General features: G+C 49.2%; 1 protein-coding gene across 19 annotated transcripts in view; it reads right to left on the bottom strand.

The window, feature by feature from the left end:
* The window catches only part of LOC116850969 (regulating synaptic membrane exocytosis protein 2-like), an 89,754-nt gene that overhangs the window by 13,099 nt on the left and 59,225 nt on the right, over nt 1-17,430 (bottom strand). For 11 of the 19 annotated variants that reach the window (XM_032829981.1, XM_032829972.1, XM_032829877.1 and 8 more), the window contains 9 exons: nt 16,722-16,973; nt 15,963-16,136; nt 11,934-11,963; nt 10,059-10,212; nt 9,413-9,582; nt 9,152-9,330; nt 8,622-8,859; nt 4,261-6,881; nt 1,966-2,142 (listed from right to left, as the gene is read on the bottom strand). In XM_032829981.1, coding sequence (XP_032685872.1) covers nt 1,966-2,142; nt 4,261-6,881; nt 8,622-8,859; nt 9,152-9,330; nt 9,413-9,582; nt 10,059-10,212; nt 11,934-11,963; nt 15,963-16,136; nt 16,722-16,973 — 3,995 coding nt within the window. Of the gene's footprint in view, nt 1-163; nt 345-1,965; nt 2,143-4,260; nt 6,882-8,621; nt 8,860-9,151; nt 9,331-9,412; nt 9,583-10,058; nt 10,213-11,933; nt 11,964-15,962; nt 16,137-16,721; nt 16,974-17,430 lie in introns of all 19 variants that reach the window. The other 8 variants (XM_032829933.1, XM_032829964.1, XM_032829898.1 and 5 more) reach the window with 8 other exon arrangements.

Raw genomic sequence — 17,430 nt, 5'->3', positions numbered from 1 at the left:
GGGGGGGGGGGTCTGGAGGGGGGGTTGGTCGCTCCCACGCAATGGAAAGTATGAGGAAAATAAAAGAAGAAAGAAACGAAAGAACGTGAAGAAAAACGAGAAAAACCAGAAACCAAAGGAAAAAAGACAAGGGTTCTACTGAGAGAGAGAGAGTTAGTCGGACCTGTCCCCGTCGCCGCTCCCCTCGCCGTCGCTGCTCGCGGAGCTTGGTTGTCGGCCGCTCCTACCACCGACCGTATCCTCCGGCAGTATTTCTTCGCTCCTGTGAACTGTAAAGGAGGACTTCCCCTTCCTCCCGAAACCCAGCCGTCGTTTCCGTCCTTCCTCGCCCACGCATGTACCACCAACAGACGCACGTGGTATGTTATGGATTTTGCGTGAGGTGATATAGTTTTGATGTTGTCGTTGTTGATGTTGATGTTGTTATCGTTGTTATTGTTGTTGTCGTTGTCGTTGTTGTTGCGACAGAGAGAGAGCAACAACGATGGTCGGTGGTGATATGGTGGTGGTTGTGATGGTGGTGGTGGTGGTGGTGGTGGTGGTGGTGGTGGTGGTATTGATGGTGGTGGTAGTGGTGGTGTCAGTTGATTATTTCGAATTGATTTTATAGGCGTATATGTTGTTTTTTTTTTTCGTAAATAATGTGTGGCGAGAGTATCGGTTCGAGTTTGTTTGTTTATATATTTTTTTTGGCGCAACAGTGGCGATAGAGGTCCAGCAAATCGATCGGTGATCCGTGTGGAGTGTGTTCCGCGAACACACGAGCGCGCGGGCGACGATCGCGGCCGCCGCGATGAGAAATCGTGCAGGTGGGTGCAGATCGATGACGTGAATGGTCCCCCAGCGTCGAGAGGTGGTTGGTTGGTAGAAGTAAAGTGTGAGTGTGTTCATGTTGAAGAGAGGCGCGGATAGAGATGAGGAGGGATGGCGGAGAAAACAAGAATACAATTAGAATGTACATACTGCCCCGCTTACTGGGTGTTTTGCTTGTCTACGGTATGCTCTTGTTATCGTTCAGATCGATGAATCTCGTTACCTGTCGATGGCGCCTCGAATCGTCGCACCCGACTCGTGCTCGAAACGACCCGAGACTCGAGGCGAGAAAAGTGGAGAAGAATAAGGTACAACAAATAAGGAATGTGATGAAGATATCGGCGGGAAATGACAACTTACTGAACCGTCCTCGACATTGTTAGTTATTCCGCGAAAGCGAGCACTTCGTGTATCCGCTTTGCAGTCAATCACATTCGAGAATATCGTACTCCACGACGGAAGGTATACAGAAAAATACGCCTCGTCAGTTACGCCTGTTTCTCAGACAATCATCACTTGTGTCAGTTCTTGAACAATGCATACGCAGTCGTACCGTTCATACCGTAGTTCCTTATTCCTTATTCTTATTCTTCAATCAATGTTCTTTTTCTCGGTCGTGAGCTCTGTGAACTCGACTGGAAAACTTGCCTCGAATCATTCGAATTTCGCTTCATCGTTACATCTCGATAGAACACGATATATCGACGATGATATATCTGCGCGACGTCAATACAGACCCGGTCTCAATACGTAGCGAGAGCACACCGTTACAATCTACACACTAACGATGACTAGACTATGCTATCCTAATTTACGAAATATCGTCGTTATGAAGAAGAGAAGACGAATCTTCTTTTGTCTTTTACTAAAGAGAGAATATATAAATGTCAGGAATAGAAAATTGTTTCTAATGCCGCGGTATGAGACGGTATCATACAACAAAATAAGAGAAAAAAAAAAAAAAAAGAATAGAAAACGTCCATCAAACGTTCTCTAACGTCGCGCACCGAAAGAGAAGGGGAGAAAAGAAATCTTGCTTCTGCGCGCGCGAGCGATCGATTCCTTTTACGTGAGAAATCGACTACGTAGAACACGTAGAGGCTAGAAGACGCAAAACTCGATAGAGAAATGGCCAGTGTGACAATGTGTTACCTGTCGCGGACAACTGGCTGGTGCTGTTGCTCTTCTTCCCGAGACCGGCCTGATACTGCACGGCGCTGCCGCTGCTGCTGCCGCTTCCGCTCTTGCTGCCCGGCGAACTCTTGCGACCTCTCCTCGACGGATCGTCCACGTTCAACGCGATCGCTGTATCGCTGAAACTACCCGTGTCTGCGAAACAAGAAGACACGCTTGAACGTACACAATCGGCGAGAGCGCGGCCCGAGAGAACGTTCGAGGCGTTGCCACGCGTCCATACACGTGGCCGTGCGTTTCCAGAGTATCTTTTCTGTCCGGAGTTAGCCTTGAAATTAGCGGGACGTACGAGTCTGCGAAGCAAAGTCTGCGGCAGTCTTTACTCTGATGAATTTCAGAAGACATCGGATGTCGAACAGGAGAAGTTAGCTTCTCAATGATTTTATACATCTTCAGTTTCTAATTTTTTAGTAACTCCATGATAATCCGATAAAGTATCAAAAGAGAAATACATTTTTATATTAAACATTAGATGCATTCTGAAATTCATCAAGGCAAAAATGCTGCAATCTTTCTTTCACTGACCGTACACGGAAAAAGAAGATACGGCGCACATCATCAGAAATATTTGAGCAGCATAGAGTTGCATCACCCTAGCTATCTTTCTGTGATGGTGTACGATTGACATGACTCAGTTACTTTGGCATATCAACCACATCAATGTAGTTGATCAGGTTGTGGCAACCAGAAATCGGTTGGGCCGACATTTATCACGGATAAATGCTCTGATCGAAGCAACCGGATATCGTTGCTGCTGCAACGTCAGTAACTTAGCAACTGCTCTGTGCAGTAATCACACAACTAGTTGTTTCGTGTTTGACTGGAATCTGGAAACTTGGTTGGATGGCGTGCAAATGTATCAATGCTTGATTAATGTAGTGTGTTAGTTTGGAGTGATTGTACTGAATTAAGTATGGGGTGTCACACAGATAGGGGAAATTATGTAGGGATGAGTGCGTAGATAGTGTGTGAAGTGAAGACGAAGGAAGGCGTTAGATAAGAAAACAGGATTCAGGATGGAAAAAGTGCGCAGATAATAGAAGGTAATGCTGGCAAGCTTAAATTGCTAATACAGAGGGAATATATAATAGATGGTAATAGAAGACAGAAGGGATGAAGGGAAGGAGATTACACGGATATTTAGGTAATATGAGGATAATGTTGTAAAGTAAATTAGAGAAAGGAAATGTGTAAGGTAACGTGTAAGGAAATGTGTATTAGTAACTAGATAGGTATAAATAAGGGACGGGTAGATGTGTTTGGTTAAGGAATATAATTGTAAACGAAGATCCCTTTTTGGACTCCGAGTAGCTCTTTCTGGCTATGCAGACTGAAGGAATTGATACTGATACTTCTGAATCTGGTTGACACAACCAGATTTAGGTCAACCATGCTGTCTTTTCCGTGTATGAATTAGAGAGTTTATACGGGGAGAACAAAAAGTTTTATATTAATTTCAGCTAAGTTGTTTACACGGTGTCTTCAGGTGGAGCTTTTCGCGAGCAGTTCCGACCGAGTGCGCAGGAGGAGACGTATAATCGTCGAATAATAACGGGACGTGTGTCTTTATTTCGCTGAACGACGAATGTTCGTGACTCTGTGGACTCCGCGGAAAAGTTTTATGCAACATTCGGACGGGCGTGCGTCCGCGAGTTACTAACTACCGCTAAATACGAGTGCAACGAGTTTTTCGTGACTGCTAAGTCCCGGCGAAAATTTATGTTACTCCTCCGCGAAGCTCTGTCTTCTGCTCTCTCTCTCTCTCTCTCGGCCATACGTCACGTCATCGTGACGGCAAAATCGATGCGGCGGTACACATGGGTGTACGTATCAGCGAAAAATCTGGGCGGAATGGAGCTTTCGTTAGACGGGAACGTTAAGCGAGACGAGATAATGCGGGGAATCTGTGTCGACTTCCATCAGAGACAGAGATTCAACTTGGCCGGGAACAATTTCCTCCAACCGTTGGAGGTAGGACGAAAGATTCGCCGTTTTTTTTGACGGGGAAATAATTAATTGAAATAATTTTAGACGGTAATTTGAGAAATTACGATCTCAAATTCGTTATTCGGTCATTTATCTCAATTAAATTGATCATTCATCTGGAAAGACTATCGCGAGTGTAATTTGAGAAATAATTAAGAACAACTTGACCAACGTGGTAAATTAGTCTCATCAAAAGGAGACAACGCAACAATGAGCAGTAACATCAATCGAGCAATGAATCAAGCTCCTTCTCTTTCTATCTCTTACCTTTCTCATCCTGCGGCACGTCGGCGTTACTGAGACTCCTGGTGAACTGGTTCCTCTTGCCGTGCTCGTCGTGGCCATTGTCGGTGACCTGGTGTCTGGACGTCTTCTCGTACGAGCTCGACTGGCCGCCGTACTCGCTGCTTTCGGGCATGGACGAAGAGCGACGGTTCCGCGCGTCGTCGTCGCGACGATTCGCGGCGGCGGCAACGGCACCGACGTCGATGTCGAAAGCGGATTTTTTCCGAGATCGTCGCCGGGCGGACGCGGACGGCAGGAACGTGGACGCCACGTCGGCGACGTTGGCGAGCGGCGACGTTTTCGTGTTTTGTGGGTGTTGGTGATGATCGTCGGCCCGTGGGTGGTGGTAGTTTTTAGCGGTGTCGGAGGTAGCGGTTTGGGAATCAAAGAGACTCGAATTAGCGTTACCAGGGCGGGGTGCTCGGTTACGGGGCCTACGCGGATCGCACGGGCCAAATCCGCAGTTCTCGCTGCACTGGCTCTCGCTCTCCATCGAGTACTCGTAGTACTCGAGGGTGTCGCTGATTGCCACGTTCCTCTTACTACCCTGCTGCGGATGCTGCGGCTGATGCTGCGAGTGCGCTGTCTGCATTTGCTGGTGCTGCTGGTGCTGCTGCTGCTGCTGCTGCTGCTGCTGCTGCTGCTGACTCGACCGCCGCTGCTGTTGCTGTTGCTGCTGCTGCTGCTGCTGATGGTGTTGCTGCTGGTGCCGCTGCAGTTGCTGGCGCTGCCTCTTCTCGAGCATCTCGAGATCCCTAGCCTCCGGACAGCTGCTGTTCCGCCTACGATATCTATGCTTCGTCTCTACCAATGTCCGCCTGTCGTCACCCTTCCGCGACAGCGACCCCGACCTACCACCTAACTCGGAAGAGGACAGCGCTAGCTCGCGACACTCGGGGCAACTACTTTTACGTCTAGCGCGCGACGTCGCGTGTCGCGGCTCCCGCGAACAAGAGGAACGCTGTGACCCTGACCTAACTAGCTCGCGCGGCTCCGGACAAGTGCGGTCCTGATATCCCTCGTAATCGTATCTTGAGTCTAAGTAGCTACCACGATCTTGTTCCGCGTGAAAGAAGCCCGGTCTAACGGCGCCGTCGTTCGCTCTAGTCACCGTCACGTAGCCCGTCCGTCGAAAGTAATCGGCGCCGACTACCGTCTCCATGGAGCCGAACTCCTCGTCGGAGTCCAGCACGAAATGCGTCGTCGTCGTCGTCGTCGTTGTCGTCATCCTCTCGTCATCCCGTCGCGCCGTCGGGCCGTCGCGAATACGCAGATCTCTGCTCTCTGGGCAGCTACTGTTACGCCGGCGACGGTACACGCGTCTGCTGCGATCCGTGCTCAAGCTTAGCTCCTCGTCCGAGCGCAGCGCCGGCGTGGGCTCGGCTCGCTGCTGGGCGGCTATCGTCGTCGGCCTCTTGTCTTTCGCCGGCGAGCTCTCGTAGTCACCTGCGCTCCCCTCTCTACTGCCTCTCCTGCTCCTGCGTCTTCGTCTTCGCGCGGGAACCGAGCCGTCCTCGTACGTTTCCGCTTTGCCGGGGCTGCTGTGCGTGACACGGTAGTCGTAGTCCTCGGCCGGACGATAGCTGATGTAGTCGCCGGTAGTCGAGGTCACCTTCGGACCGTCGTCCGACTGTGCGTGACGCTTGCAACTCTGAACGGTCGAACGCTCCAGGTCGTCATGAAAGTACTCGCCCTCGTACATGGACGTGGCGCTCCTCAGAACCTCGATCCCCTCGTCGCGGTAGTCCTCGATCTTCTCCCGCTCCACGAATCCTTCGTCGTAGTCCGTGTTCCAGTCCTCGTAGTTCTTGTAGCCGTCCCCTTGGTAGATGGTCGCGCCGCCGTGAGAGCGCAGGACGCCGTTCACGTCCTTGGACATCCAGTCGTCGAGGTCGGCGCCGTCGTGGAGCCTCGTGGCGGACCTCGCGAGAATGCCGCGCTCGTAACTCTCACCGGACGACAGCGCGTCCTCGATGTAGACGCGGTCGTTGATCGAGTTGCGGAGCTCGCACTCCAGGCTCTTGGTGCGCTTCTCCGAGCCGAGGTCCCGATACGCGGAGTCCAGGTAGCTGCCGTCCGCGTATTTTCTCTTGCTGGTGTCCTCCTTGTCCAAGATGTTCCTGAGGCTGGCGCGGCGGTCGGCGCCGAAGAGACCACCTGAGCTGCTGTCGTCCGCTAAGCGCGAACCGTACGAGGGCTTGTTGCTGTAGTCGTCGGCTCCGTCGGCGATTCTCTCGACGACCGTCTCGATGCTCTGCTTGTCGTAGCTCGGCACGTAAATCTCCGTCTCGCCGCAGCTGAGCTCCGAGTCGTAGCCATAGAAGGCCGGCTTGTGATCCCGCTCGAGCAGGTAATCGTAACTCGTCTCTTTGCGCGTGAGACTCGTAGTAGGCACTTTGTCGTCGCCGTTCGAATCGTAGTAGGACTTGCTCTGATCGCCCAGCGCCGGTATCTTGTCGCCGTATCCGGCGTCGCTGAGAGAGAGATTCCGCTTGAGCTTTCTCCGGGCCGTCCTGAGACTGTCGTCGCTGAATATGTTGCTCGATATGCTCTCGTACTCGAAACTCTTGGCCCTGCGCGATAGCAGACCGACGGCCCCTGGCCTAGTACCGAAACGATCACCGTATGTATCGTGCATCACGTCGTAATCGAAGCTCCTAGCCTTAGCGGATAAGAGAGACCTACGCGGATGCAAACTAGCGTCTATACTCCTAATGTCGAGATGGTCAGGAATATCGAACGGACCCTTCGCGACAATCTCTCGCCCGATCGTCTTTGTCATCTTTCTCGTCGTCGTCGTTGTCGTTGTCGTCGTCGTCGTCGTCGTTGTCATCGTTATCGTCGTTGTCGTGGTCAGCATCGTCGTCGTCGTCGTCGTCGTCGTCGTCGTCGTCGTCGTCGTCGCGGAACGACGCGCGCGCGACCCCATGTCGTACCCCACGACACGGCGATACGGCGCCAAACAGCACGCGAAGCGCAACCTCCCCGCGTGACAACGACCATCGTTCAAGTCGACCTGGTGGCAGTCCACGGCGACGTGCGTCGCCGTAACACGACTCTTAGCGCTACCGGCGAGTCTCGCTGGCCTGTGTATGTACCCCTCGGAAACGCTGTACTCGCTGGTCTCGGGGCTGTAATATCTCAGCATGTTCTCGTCGACGGTCTGCGATCTCGTGAAGGGCGTACGCATCTTTTTGTACAACGAGCGTACCACTGCGGACTTGCTCCGTACGAGGGGATGCGGGGTGGGACACTTGCTGGGGTCGTTGCTTCTGGGCACGGCGGGATTGTTGTTGCACGGACAATGACATTCGCTGCGGGGTACCCTACATTTGTGCTTGCGCCTATTGCGCCTAAAGGATGAGGGTGTGGGGGATGTGACGGCGGGTATTAAAACGTTTTCAACTGACGGTCTGCAAACAATGTTGTTTTTTTCTCATTTATAGAGGGCTATTATTTGGCACTCTTTTGCGAAAACGGAACCATAGGGTGAGCCCATTCCGCTTCTTCGTTCTTTGTTTTCTGCATTTTTTTTCGGCAATTTCTTTTGACTTTTCTTTGGCGCGCTCGCGATCGATCAAACTCGCGTACTCATGTGTATGTGTGTGTGTGTATGCTCATGGTTGCCCATGAGCATCTTTCTTTGAGATTCTCGCCGAGAACAACGGGTCGGCATTTCGGAAGAGACACGCAGCGATCGATGTCTGCCTTCGCCATGCTCCGTTCTCTATGACACGGCGAGGCAAGACTCTACCTAACCGCGTACGACCGCGCACTAATCCCTGCTTTCTTAGAATGGGGCACTAATTAAATGGACATTGGCACACATACACAGAGCCACAGAGAGGGGACAGATAGATAGATAGATAGATAGATAGATAGAGGGAGAGAGAGATACGGTACGTAGGAAGTGCAATCTAAGCGCTAAACTCTCTTCGGCTCGGAGAAGACGATGGCGGGGGAAACGCTGGAGAAACGTTTGTCGCGCAAGCAGGAGGTAAAGAGTGCAACTACTGGGACATTCACGCAAGAGCCGACAATGTCCATTTAATCCAGGGATTATTCTTCGCTCGAGGGGTCGAGCCGGTCGAGTCGGCGGTGCTGTTCTCCGCATTGATCAATTTGCATAGCGAAGAAGATATTCGGATTTGCGAACGTACACGATTTGGTGCGCGTTCTATGACGGATTCAAAGCAGCGCGCTCGATGCTCGACCCCTGCCTAACGGGGGGAGGGGGACACTTTCTTGACTATGGAATCTGCGTTACTTTATGTACACCGACCTCGCGGCACAAGGTCGTCCGTACGATCAAGACAGCGTAATGATTGCGAGACTATACTCACATTAGCGCTCTCGATGCACGTGGTCGTTCCGATTGCGTACTGAAGGCACTGCTCGTTACCGAAGCTATGCTCTCCATGTCAGAATCCCCGAGATCACCGATTACGTCTTTGTCGGGACTCAAGTGTCCCCTTCGCTGTCTGTGCATCCTGTGAGCGTGGCTGTGCGGCAACGTTAGCGGATCGTGTCCGATCGAGGGGAGATCCGAGTCCGAGAGGCCGCTGTAATGCCTTTCCCAGCCTGCAAAAGCAAATCAATCGCTATCACTCTCGAGGCTCACGGGATCAGACTCATGAAAGAGCACACTGAGAAAACAAATACTTGAAACATTTATTTGCGAAATACAAGGTTCATTCACAGAAATAAACTTCATTTCACAGAAATCAATTTTCAAGTACTTTTTCTCAGCGCACAAGTTGTAATATTCCCTACATTCCGGTGGATTCGATAACTTAAATTCGAGGTGACTTGATGTAATTCGGATACTTTTCAAGTGTGATCGCGTGTGTTATTCGTAAGAAAAGCGACTCACCTCCCATACCTGTGCTCCTGTATATCGTGTGCACCGGCCTGTTGCGATGCCGCATTGCGAACCTCACTCGTTCCTCCAAGTCTTGCGCGACCCTCTCCTTCAGGGCTGCCGGGATTTGAGGTAGCTGACGTTTCTTCGGCGATCCAGTGGGAGTGGCGGTCGCTGATCTCGAGCCGAATCTGAATAAGTGCGGGGCCAATCGTGAGACCATCGTCGTCAACGTAGCAGGGAACGTCAAAAGTTCCCGGCGATATTTCATACCTCGTCGGATAAACGTATCCGTGCGAGTAGGGAATAGATCTATGCTCGGGCGGAGACAAGGAACGATGACCAGTGGGGCTCTGAGACCTTCCTCGGTACCGTACGCTCGGGGAGTCCATAGGTGCCGCGCTGTGAGACCTATGACCCATCATTCCCCGGTGGATGTCGTCCTGAGAACGGGATTTATTTAATAGCGTGTAAGGATACCGACGACGAACGTTACTTAATATCGCGCAAGAAGAACACCGATAAGTCTCGACGGAGTCGACCAAGTGTCACCGTAATTTCATCTTTCTTCACTCTTTTACCTCAGCGAATATTCTTCAGCAATGATCTCTATGTGGTCCTGATTGAAAAACTAAGAACAATTTTTAATTTCTTCTCTTCTTTAATTTTTTCTCTCTTTCAATGTCTTCTCTTCTTTTCTCTAATTTCTTCTTTCTAAATTGTTTGACTCTCTCTGCAGCTTTAAAACGCGCAGTTTTACGCAGCTTTATAATCGACGTATATTCTCGCGATTTCACTCAATGCTTCCGAACGGTCTTTGAGGACAAAGAAGTCAGCTTGGAGTTGGACGACAAGTACATCCCGCGAGAAACCGATCGGTGTTCTGATTTTGAATGTTTCATGTGCCGGAACGCCGTACCTTACGATATGTCTGGTAACCCGATATAGAGGCAGGTTGGTCGCGAGATATCATGAGGGCGGCCCTTTTACGTCCTTGAGGTGACATATCCCTCCGACTTCGGTGTTCACCGTCGACGCAGAGTTCCCTCTCCGGCGGCGGGCTAGAATAGTGGCTGCTCCAGCATGCGTTCATTTTTTTTCATCAATCAGCTGCGTGCCTTATAACTTAAATGAGGCGAGTGCTGTGATCTCGCGCTAATCTTAAAATGCATGCGGCCAGGATGGTAAAAGAATGATACGGACAAAGTACTCATGTTCGTGTGGCTTATATGCGTGACGTACATGTGTGTATGTGTATGTATGTGTGAAGAATACTATAAATGAGAACGCTACGTGGCACCGGTCGGAACGAAAGGTCGAGACGCAGAAACAAAACCTCGAACGAGACTTCCGTCGTGTGCAAACTCATTTTCCGAATTATCTCACGCTACTTGGCGCACAAAAGATTCTCTAGCGTGCGAGCCCGGAGCCGGCTCCTTAGATCGCAAAACTGCATAGTGCATGTCTCCTAATTTGGCGCGAAGCAGCTCCAAGTTATTCGGCAATGCAGTCAAGTCTGCTCGGCGTTTACACAGTGTGTTCTCGATTGCGAGACTCTTTCCGTTGCCAAAAATCGGGATGGCGAGCAGCGCGCGGAGCGAAAGAGCGCAGCGGGGAGTCGCCGTGAAGCCCCCTTTTGCAGGATATGCGACGTGAGTGCGTATGTACGAGCGTGCCAAGTCCGCGTGACGTGGAAATCGCGCACGCCGATGGCGTCGAGATCAGCGCGAGACGTACAACGTGTGAAAAATCATCCCTGCCCTGCCCTGCACGTATCGCCGTTTCTGGCAACGAAAAGCGACGTGCATGTGAGAAGGCGCTTCTCGAAAACTGGCTGGCGGCACCAAGTAATTGCAGTCAAAAGCTTCAAAGGGAGACTCAATCCACCCCGGCCGATGCATCGCGATGCATTAAGCATTCTAGAAGCCATGTCCCGTCGCATCTAAGACTCAACGTATATAATAATGCGTATATATACATGTATACATATGTATACAAGAAGCGATGACAGTATGACGTCTAAGGTGCCTACGTGGGTGACGACTCGCTAATTTATTTCCCCTTCTCTTTTTCCTTTTTTTTTTTCTTTTCATTCTGCACCTACTACTCGAGTCGCTCGGCTCGCTATCTCTTTTCGCGTCTCTTCGCGAGGAAATGACATTAACCAAAGGGACCAAACGACGCCAAACAACAGAGATCGCCCCGGGAATTTTGCTACGCGTCGAAGCAACGTGCGTTATCGTACGTCGCGGTGTATGATACATTGTCAATCGTACACGAAGTGGAAGGAAACGGAACGGGAGCTCTCTCTCTCTCTCTCTCTCTCTCTCTTTCTCTCTCGTCGCGAGAGTTGCATCTGACAGCCGTGTTACGGTATTTTTCGTCGCCGTAGTTACGCAATGCATTTCGTTTTCGCCGAGAAAACGACACTTCTTTTTCTTTCTGTATCTCTCCCTCTTTCTTTCTCGCTCTCTCTCCCTCTCTCTCTCTCTCTCTCTCTCTTTCTTCTCTTCTTGAAAGTATATTCTCATTAAACGAAGATTTCTCATGCTACCCCGTCGTTGCCGGTGTACACAAATCAAATTAGCGGTACGTGATCGCGTCAGTATGCGTCCCTTCGTCACAGTCTCCGTTACACCCCGGCACGGTAAACAACGCACACAACTAAACTGGCTGACTTCTACGCGCAACATCGTAATAATAATAATAACCCTAGCGGTGAGGATGCAAGACTGTGTGTGTGACTGCGTGAGATTCGTGAAGGAGGAGAAAATATATATTGTAATGGCCGTACCGCTTATAATTTGACGGCATATTATGAAACCTAAAAAATAAATAACAAAGCACACGATTAAAATCAAAAGCAATGGGAGCGGGCGCGGTCGCGGCCGACGCGTCATTGTCTAATCTCTCTTATCTCACCGATAGTCTATATATATATGTATACAGGGTGTCCGGCAATTCGTTGGGCAGCCGCGGTGTACGAGTAGAACTCGTCAAACTGGACGCGAAATTCCTCTGTCGTTTCGCGGACAACCACGTACAATCTTGAGTAATCAATCAAAGAGAAACTGAACAAAAAAGTCCTCCACCACTTCGCAAACAACGTAAAGTTATTAATTCAACAAGATTTGTGCGCGCGCATAGTCGTACGCCAATCTTCTTTACTCAATAACTACAAGTCTACGTGATTATTTACAAAATGATGCAGGACTTTTCTGTTCAGTTTGATCCAAGTTACGAGCACATGACGTCACCATCTGTCGCATCTCGTCGCGCAAGATCATGCACCGATCTTCTTTGACCAATAACTGATAATTTTACGTGGTTGTTTGCGAAATGATAGAGAAATCTTTCGTCCAGTTTGATGCGTTCGGCCTATGCAACGTGGCTGGTATAACGAATTGTCGGACATCTTCTACATACTTATATACTTTTTTTTTACGCGGGACACTCTACACATATAGGTGACTCGAGTTTCCACGATAGATCGCAAAACGCTGCGAGTCTGTAATATTTCAAATTGTCGCGGTGAAATCCAAACGCAATAGAAAGAAAATATCGCACAAATTGGACATGTAGATATAATATTTTTCTTTCGCGATTAATCCACGTACAAGTAATCTCGACTTGGAATATACACTTGTGTCGCCGGTAAAATGTAGCACATAGTGCCGGTATATAATTTTAATAAGAGCTCTCTCTCTCTCTCTCTCTCTCTCTCTCTCACTCTCTATCAAAACGCGTCATCCCCTCGCGCGTCGCGTCGTAACCGCGGACTCGCGCCGGCTCGGCGGCGGCGGATTTATTAATGTAATTGCCGGGGCGAAACCTTTCCGAATAATCTTATTAGGCGATATCGAGGATTGTTAAATTACGCGTGCAGGATGTCCGCCGTCCGCCAGAGCACGGCTGCGGGAACGTTTCAATTATTCGGAGCGGGGTTGTACGGAATGACGCGCGCGCCCGCGTTTAGGATCTTGCTTTGCGAGATCGAGAGGCTGTTCGGTATGAAAACAGGCGCCGAGGGATGTCGGGTGGTAGTATCTCTCGGCTTATCCTTCACCGTGGCGCTCGGTCCGCCGAGTTTTTCGCCGACTGACCGGGTTCGATTCGTCCCGTCCATCGGCTGCGACTTGTTCGCGAATCGTCAAGCGAGAAATTCACACGGGCAAGTGAGTATTCCGACTGAGAATTTATCCCGTGGCCCTGATCAGGTTGATCCCAATCAATTTTCCGAGTTTTAGTGTTATTGGATAGTGTTACTGATAAATCATGTAACGTAGCTAATTAGAACTCTGTCAACAATGAGTAATTACGGATTTTCTAGGTAAAATGAAACGATTATATTTTGTTATAATTTGAAGAAACAATGCATGTAAAGAAAAACAAAAAATCATAGAATAACGTAAGGGAGAATTGCCGAAATCGTGCAAAAATCATGATTTTTTAAAATGTTTGTAGAGCATAGGATAAAATATAATTTGAAAATTTATTGTTTATATTTTTAATTTCTTATTTATATTTATTGTTTATATTTATTAATTTATTATTTACATTTCTCATTGCTCATTTTTAAATCATTTTTACTTCTTTTTTATCATTAGATATCGTTTTTATATTCAATAATGAAGAAATTCGCGAGATGCGATTTAGGAGATCGATTCGGCGCGACTCTTCCTTGCTCCAGGAAATTACAACGACGCAAAAATATGATTATATTATTTTACATAAAGAAAATCCGAAATTGTTCATTACATAACTCAATAATTGAGACTCGATAATATCACTTTATACAAACCAGATAACTGATCGGGATCAACCTGAGCAGGACCACAGGATAAATTTCTAGTCGGGATGTTCGACGAAGGTGTAAGTCGCGACGAAAGTGCAATTCGTCGTCCACACGGCAACGCGTCGTCGTCGTCAAACGCGACTCCAGGACATTCACTCGTCGCGAATATCCGCGAATGACGAGTGCGCTACTCGACGTAACGTCTTCCGTAATGTATGCAAGCGACTCGGAAAGAATTAAAGCAAATCAAATAGATCGAGTAAACAATCATCCAACTCGTCCTGCCGACCGACATTGTCACGACACACACGCGACTTCACGTTAGCTTTGCGTTGTACCGCGGATATACACTTGGAATAATTTCGCTCAGTGACTTTGTTACTTTCTTCCTTTCCCTTTAATTGCCCTTAATCGGATGCGCACGTCATCCCTTCGGCTCGCGAGCGAGAAGGCGGAGGAGGCAGCTCGTGAAATTTAAGGAACATTCGGTACTCACGGATAACGAGCGTCCATCATCGTCGAGATATTAATAATATGAATACGAGTTTAAGACTGACTTCCGGAGTTAGCGATGGTTGCAGGCCAACTGCTTTGTCAATTGGCTTATTGCCCAGTTTTATAACTTGGCTCTTTCGCCCTCTCCCTCGTTCTTCCGATCGCCCCACCCCTCTTACCGTCGTCTCTTTTTTTTCTCCAAATTTCCGTTCGCGATCATTTATTTTACATAAGTATATTCATGCTCGTTCTCTCCCTCTTACCCGAGCTTGACCCGCTTTTCGATTCGCCCAAGAGGGGGAGGAAAGTCGCGCGCTCGCGCGCGCAATCGTCTCCGAATGAGTGGCGGGGAATCCGATCAGATTTCACGACGTGAGTTGCGGTTCGTGAAACGCGAACCACGGAGTCTTCCTCGCGAAAGTCAGGAGTCTACTCGAAATTGGCTCGTTGGCGCGAGGAAACTCACGGACGAGCCCTCGCGGGTGGAATCGTTCGCACGCCGCGCACCGGATCCTGGAGAAGCCGCGTCGTTTGCGTTATCGACGGTAAAGACCGCGGTAATGGGGATAACCGTTACACGACGCTGGTTACGACAGCGACTACGAGATCTGCAAACAGGATCTTGAACGACGACTCTGTCGGTTTAGTAGCATAGTTCCTGTCGACGGCCAAGTGTGTGTGTATGTGTGCGCGCAGCATACCGGTGTAGCCGTTCGCGGATAACTGCGGTATCGCTTCTCAGTAAAGTGCGAAGTTCGTCGCGATTAATCCGTGCGCGCGGGTGTCGTCTCCCGCCCCCGCTGGACTCATCCGCGCGATTTCAATCCGCGGTTCCCGCGTGACGATCCGCGCACGACCTTTGAATCGCGAAGTCGGGGATCAAGCTGACTGGCGGATTTAATCGAAATGAAAGTGCTGAAGGCGGGTAAGAGAGCCAACGCTGTTGTTCGAGCGATACATTGTATCAGTACTCTCCAAAGTACAATCAGTTGTACACTTCGCTGAAATGCTACTCTTGTAACTGGCGGTGCAGTCACAAGTGTAGCACTGCAATCAGTATAGTCTCGCTGAAAGAATCAGCAGCGACTGTCCCTGTTATCGATGCAATTTGCGAACAGACAGCGCGTGGAGTCGCACGGAAACCGCGTTTAATTTCACGCAGAAAGTTGAATTTGGCGCAACGCACGACAGATTGGTGTGCTACATAGGTTTTGCAGCGGAATCTTGCTTCCACCGGCTGAGATCATTCGGATATAAGATGAGGCGGTTAAATGGGATCGTCCCACACTGAAAATCTCCGCGAATATTCGCTGATTATCGCGGCGAAATGCTACTTTTGCTGATTCAATCGGAAACATTATCACTGATTCACTTTAAGACAGTAAGGAAAAGAGACGGCGCTTTCACACTCGATAAATAACGAACGTTTCGGTCCCAATTGCTCGGATCTTTCTCTCTTTCTGTTTTCGGCGGCGTCACTATACCGAAATCTGCACGGACTGTTATCGGGATTTCGAAAAGACGGTCTCTTACCTCGAGGAACTGCCGATACTACTTATGCTGGCACCGTCGGCCGTTCTCCTTTGTTCCCTCGACACGTCGCAGTCCGTGATGTCGCACTCTGAAGTGTCAGAGTCGCTTAATCTCGAGGTGGTCGACGGTGGACTAAGGTGACAATCTATCATGTCGTCGGGATCCTGATAATGCCTGCGGAGCAAGTAAGTAAGCGTTAACGCGCTACGTGGATTAAAACGCGAGGAGATCGCTCGAAGCCGCGTTTAAGCCTGAAAGTCGATCAAATATTTGTACGACGCGCGATATTAATCGTTAAGGTAAAAGCACCGGCACACCAGCACCTAACTCATTCGTTTTTTTGGTCTTCACGAATATTTAAATTTGTTTATACGAATTTGTAAATTTTCTAGATGTAGAATATGTATATATCGAATACGTACCTATGTTCTGCGTTCTGAAAGTTTGAATGCTCGTATTTAGAGACCAAAACAACAAGGATTTTTACGAACCAGGTGCCGGTGTTATCAGCGTTTAGGCATTGGCATTTTTACCTCGCGTGTGTTCAATTAGGTGTATGTGCGCGCCGATACTTTAATACACACCCACGCGTCCGATTGAATTCGTAAGGACGACGTGTGAGAGACAAATTCGGCGGACGTAATGTGTGCGAAACATTGTCGAGCGTTCCGCAAGAAATTCGTATCGACGCGAGGTATTTATTTGATCGCTTTTAGTATTGGCATCGGAACTACCAGTATTCGCGAGGGCGATTCATACCCGACATACCGGTGCTCCCCGTGAGCGGTCAGGGCATGCCATTCTGGTTCCTCGTATAAAGGACATACTGCCAATTCCAGGACAGTCTCGCCGAGGAAATCGTTCGCCTCGTACCTCGCGTAGTCCCAGACCGTAATCTCTAATGCTCTTTTCCGCAGTTCCGTACGCCTGATTCCATTGTAAACGAAAGTCTGATTCCATCTGGGATCGTTTGTATTCGCCACGGTCTTCGTGCGCCGTTTCGACTTCTCACTACGGTGTTAAAACATTCACATGGACACGTGAGTCTCACCGGGGTTCCCTCCTCTCGTTTTTCTTTAGTTTCTTTTTCTTTACATTTTTTTCTCGTTTTTTTTCTTTTTCGCAGAAAAAAACGACGTTTCTACGGACGTGCAGCGGTGCGTGAAATTATTACGTGCGCTCGTGCAGATACGTTAAATTTATACAACACGACGGAATATTGTATCGCAGAGCTGTTCTTTACATACACACACGCACGCACACACATACACGCGTACAGCTGAACGTTACATCTGAGACACGAGAGAAGAAAAGAATTCCGATCTATCGATCCGTAAAGTTCGCGCGTGTATCTTTCTCGCGAGGTTTTTCCATAACGAGTCGAATAAAAACGCACACTTTATTTCTCGATCAATAATCGTTCTCTCTCTCTCTCTCTCTCTCTCTCTCTCTCTCTCTCTCTCTCTCT

The sequence above is a fragment of the Odontomachus brunneus genome, unplaced genomic scaffold (assembly GCF_010583005.1).
Source record: "Odontomachus brunneus isolate Ranch 3 - 2012 unplaced genomic scaffold, Obru_v1 Obru_scaffold_006, whole genome shotgun sequence".
Classification (NCBI taxonomy): Eukaryota; Metazoa; Arthropoda; class Insecta; order Hymenoptera; family Formicidae; genus Odontomachus; species Odontomachus brunneus.
The sequence above is the reverse complement of the archived record's forward strand: the minus strand, read 5'-3'. Positions and strand labels throughout refer to the sequence as shown.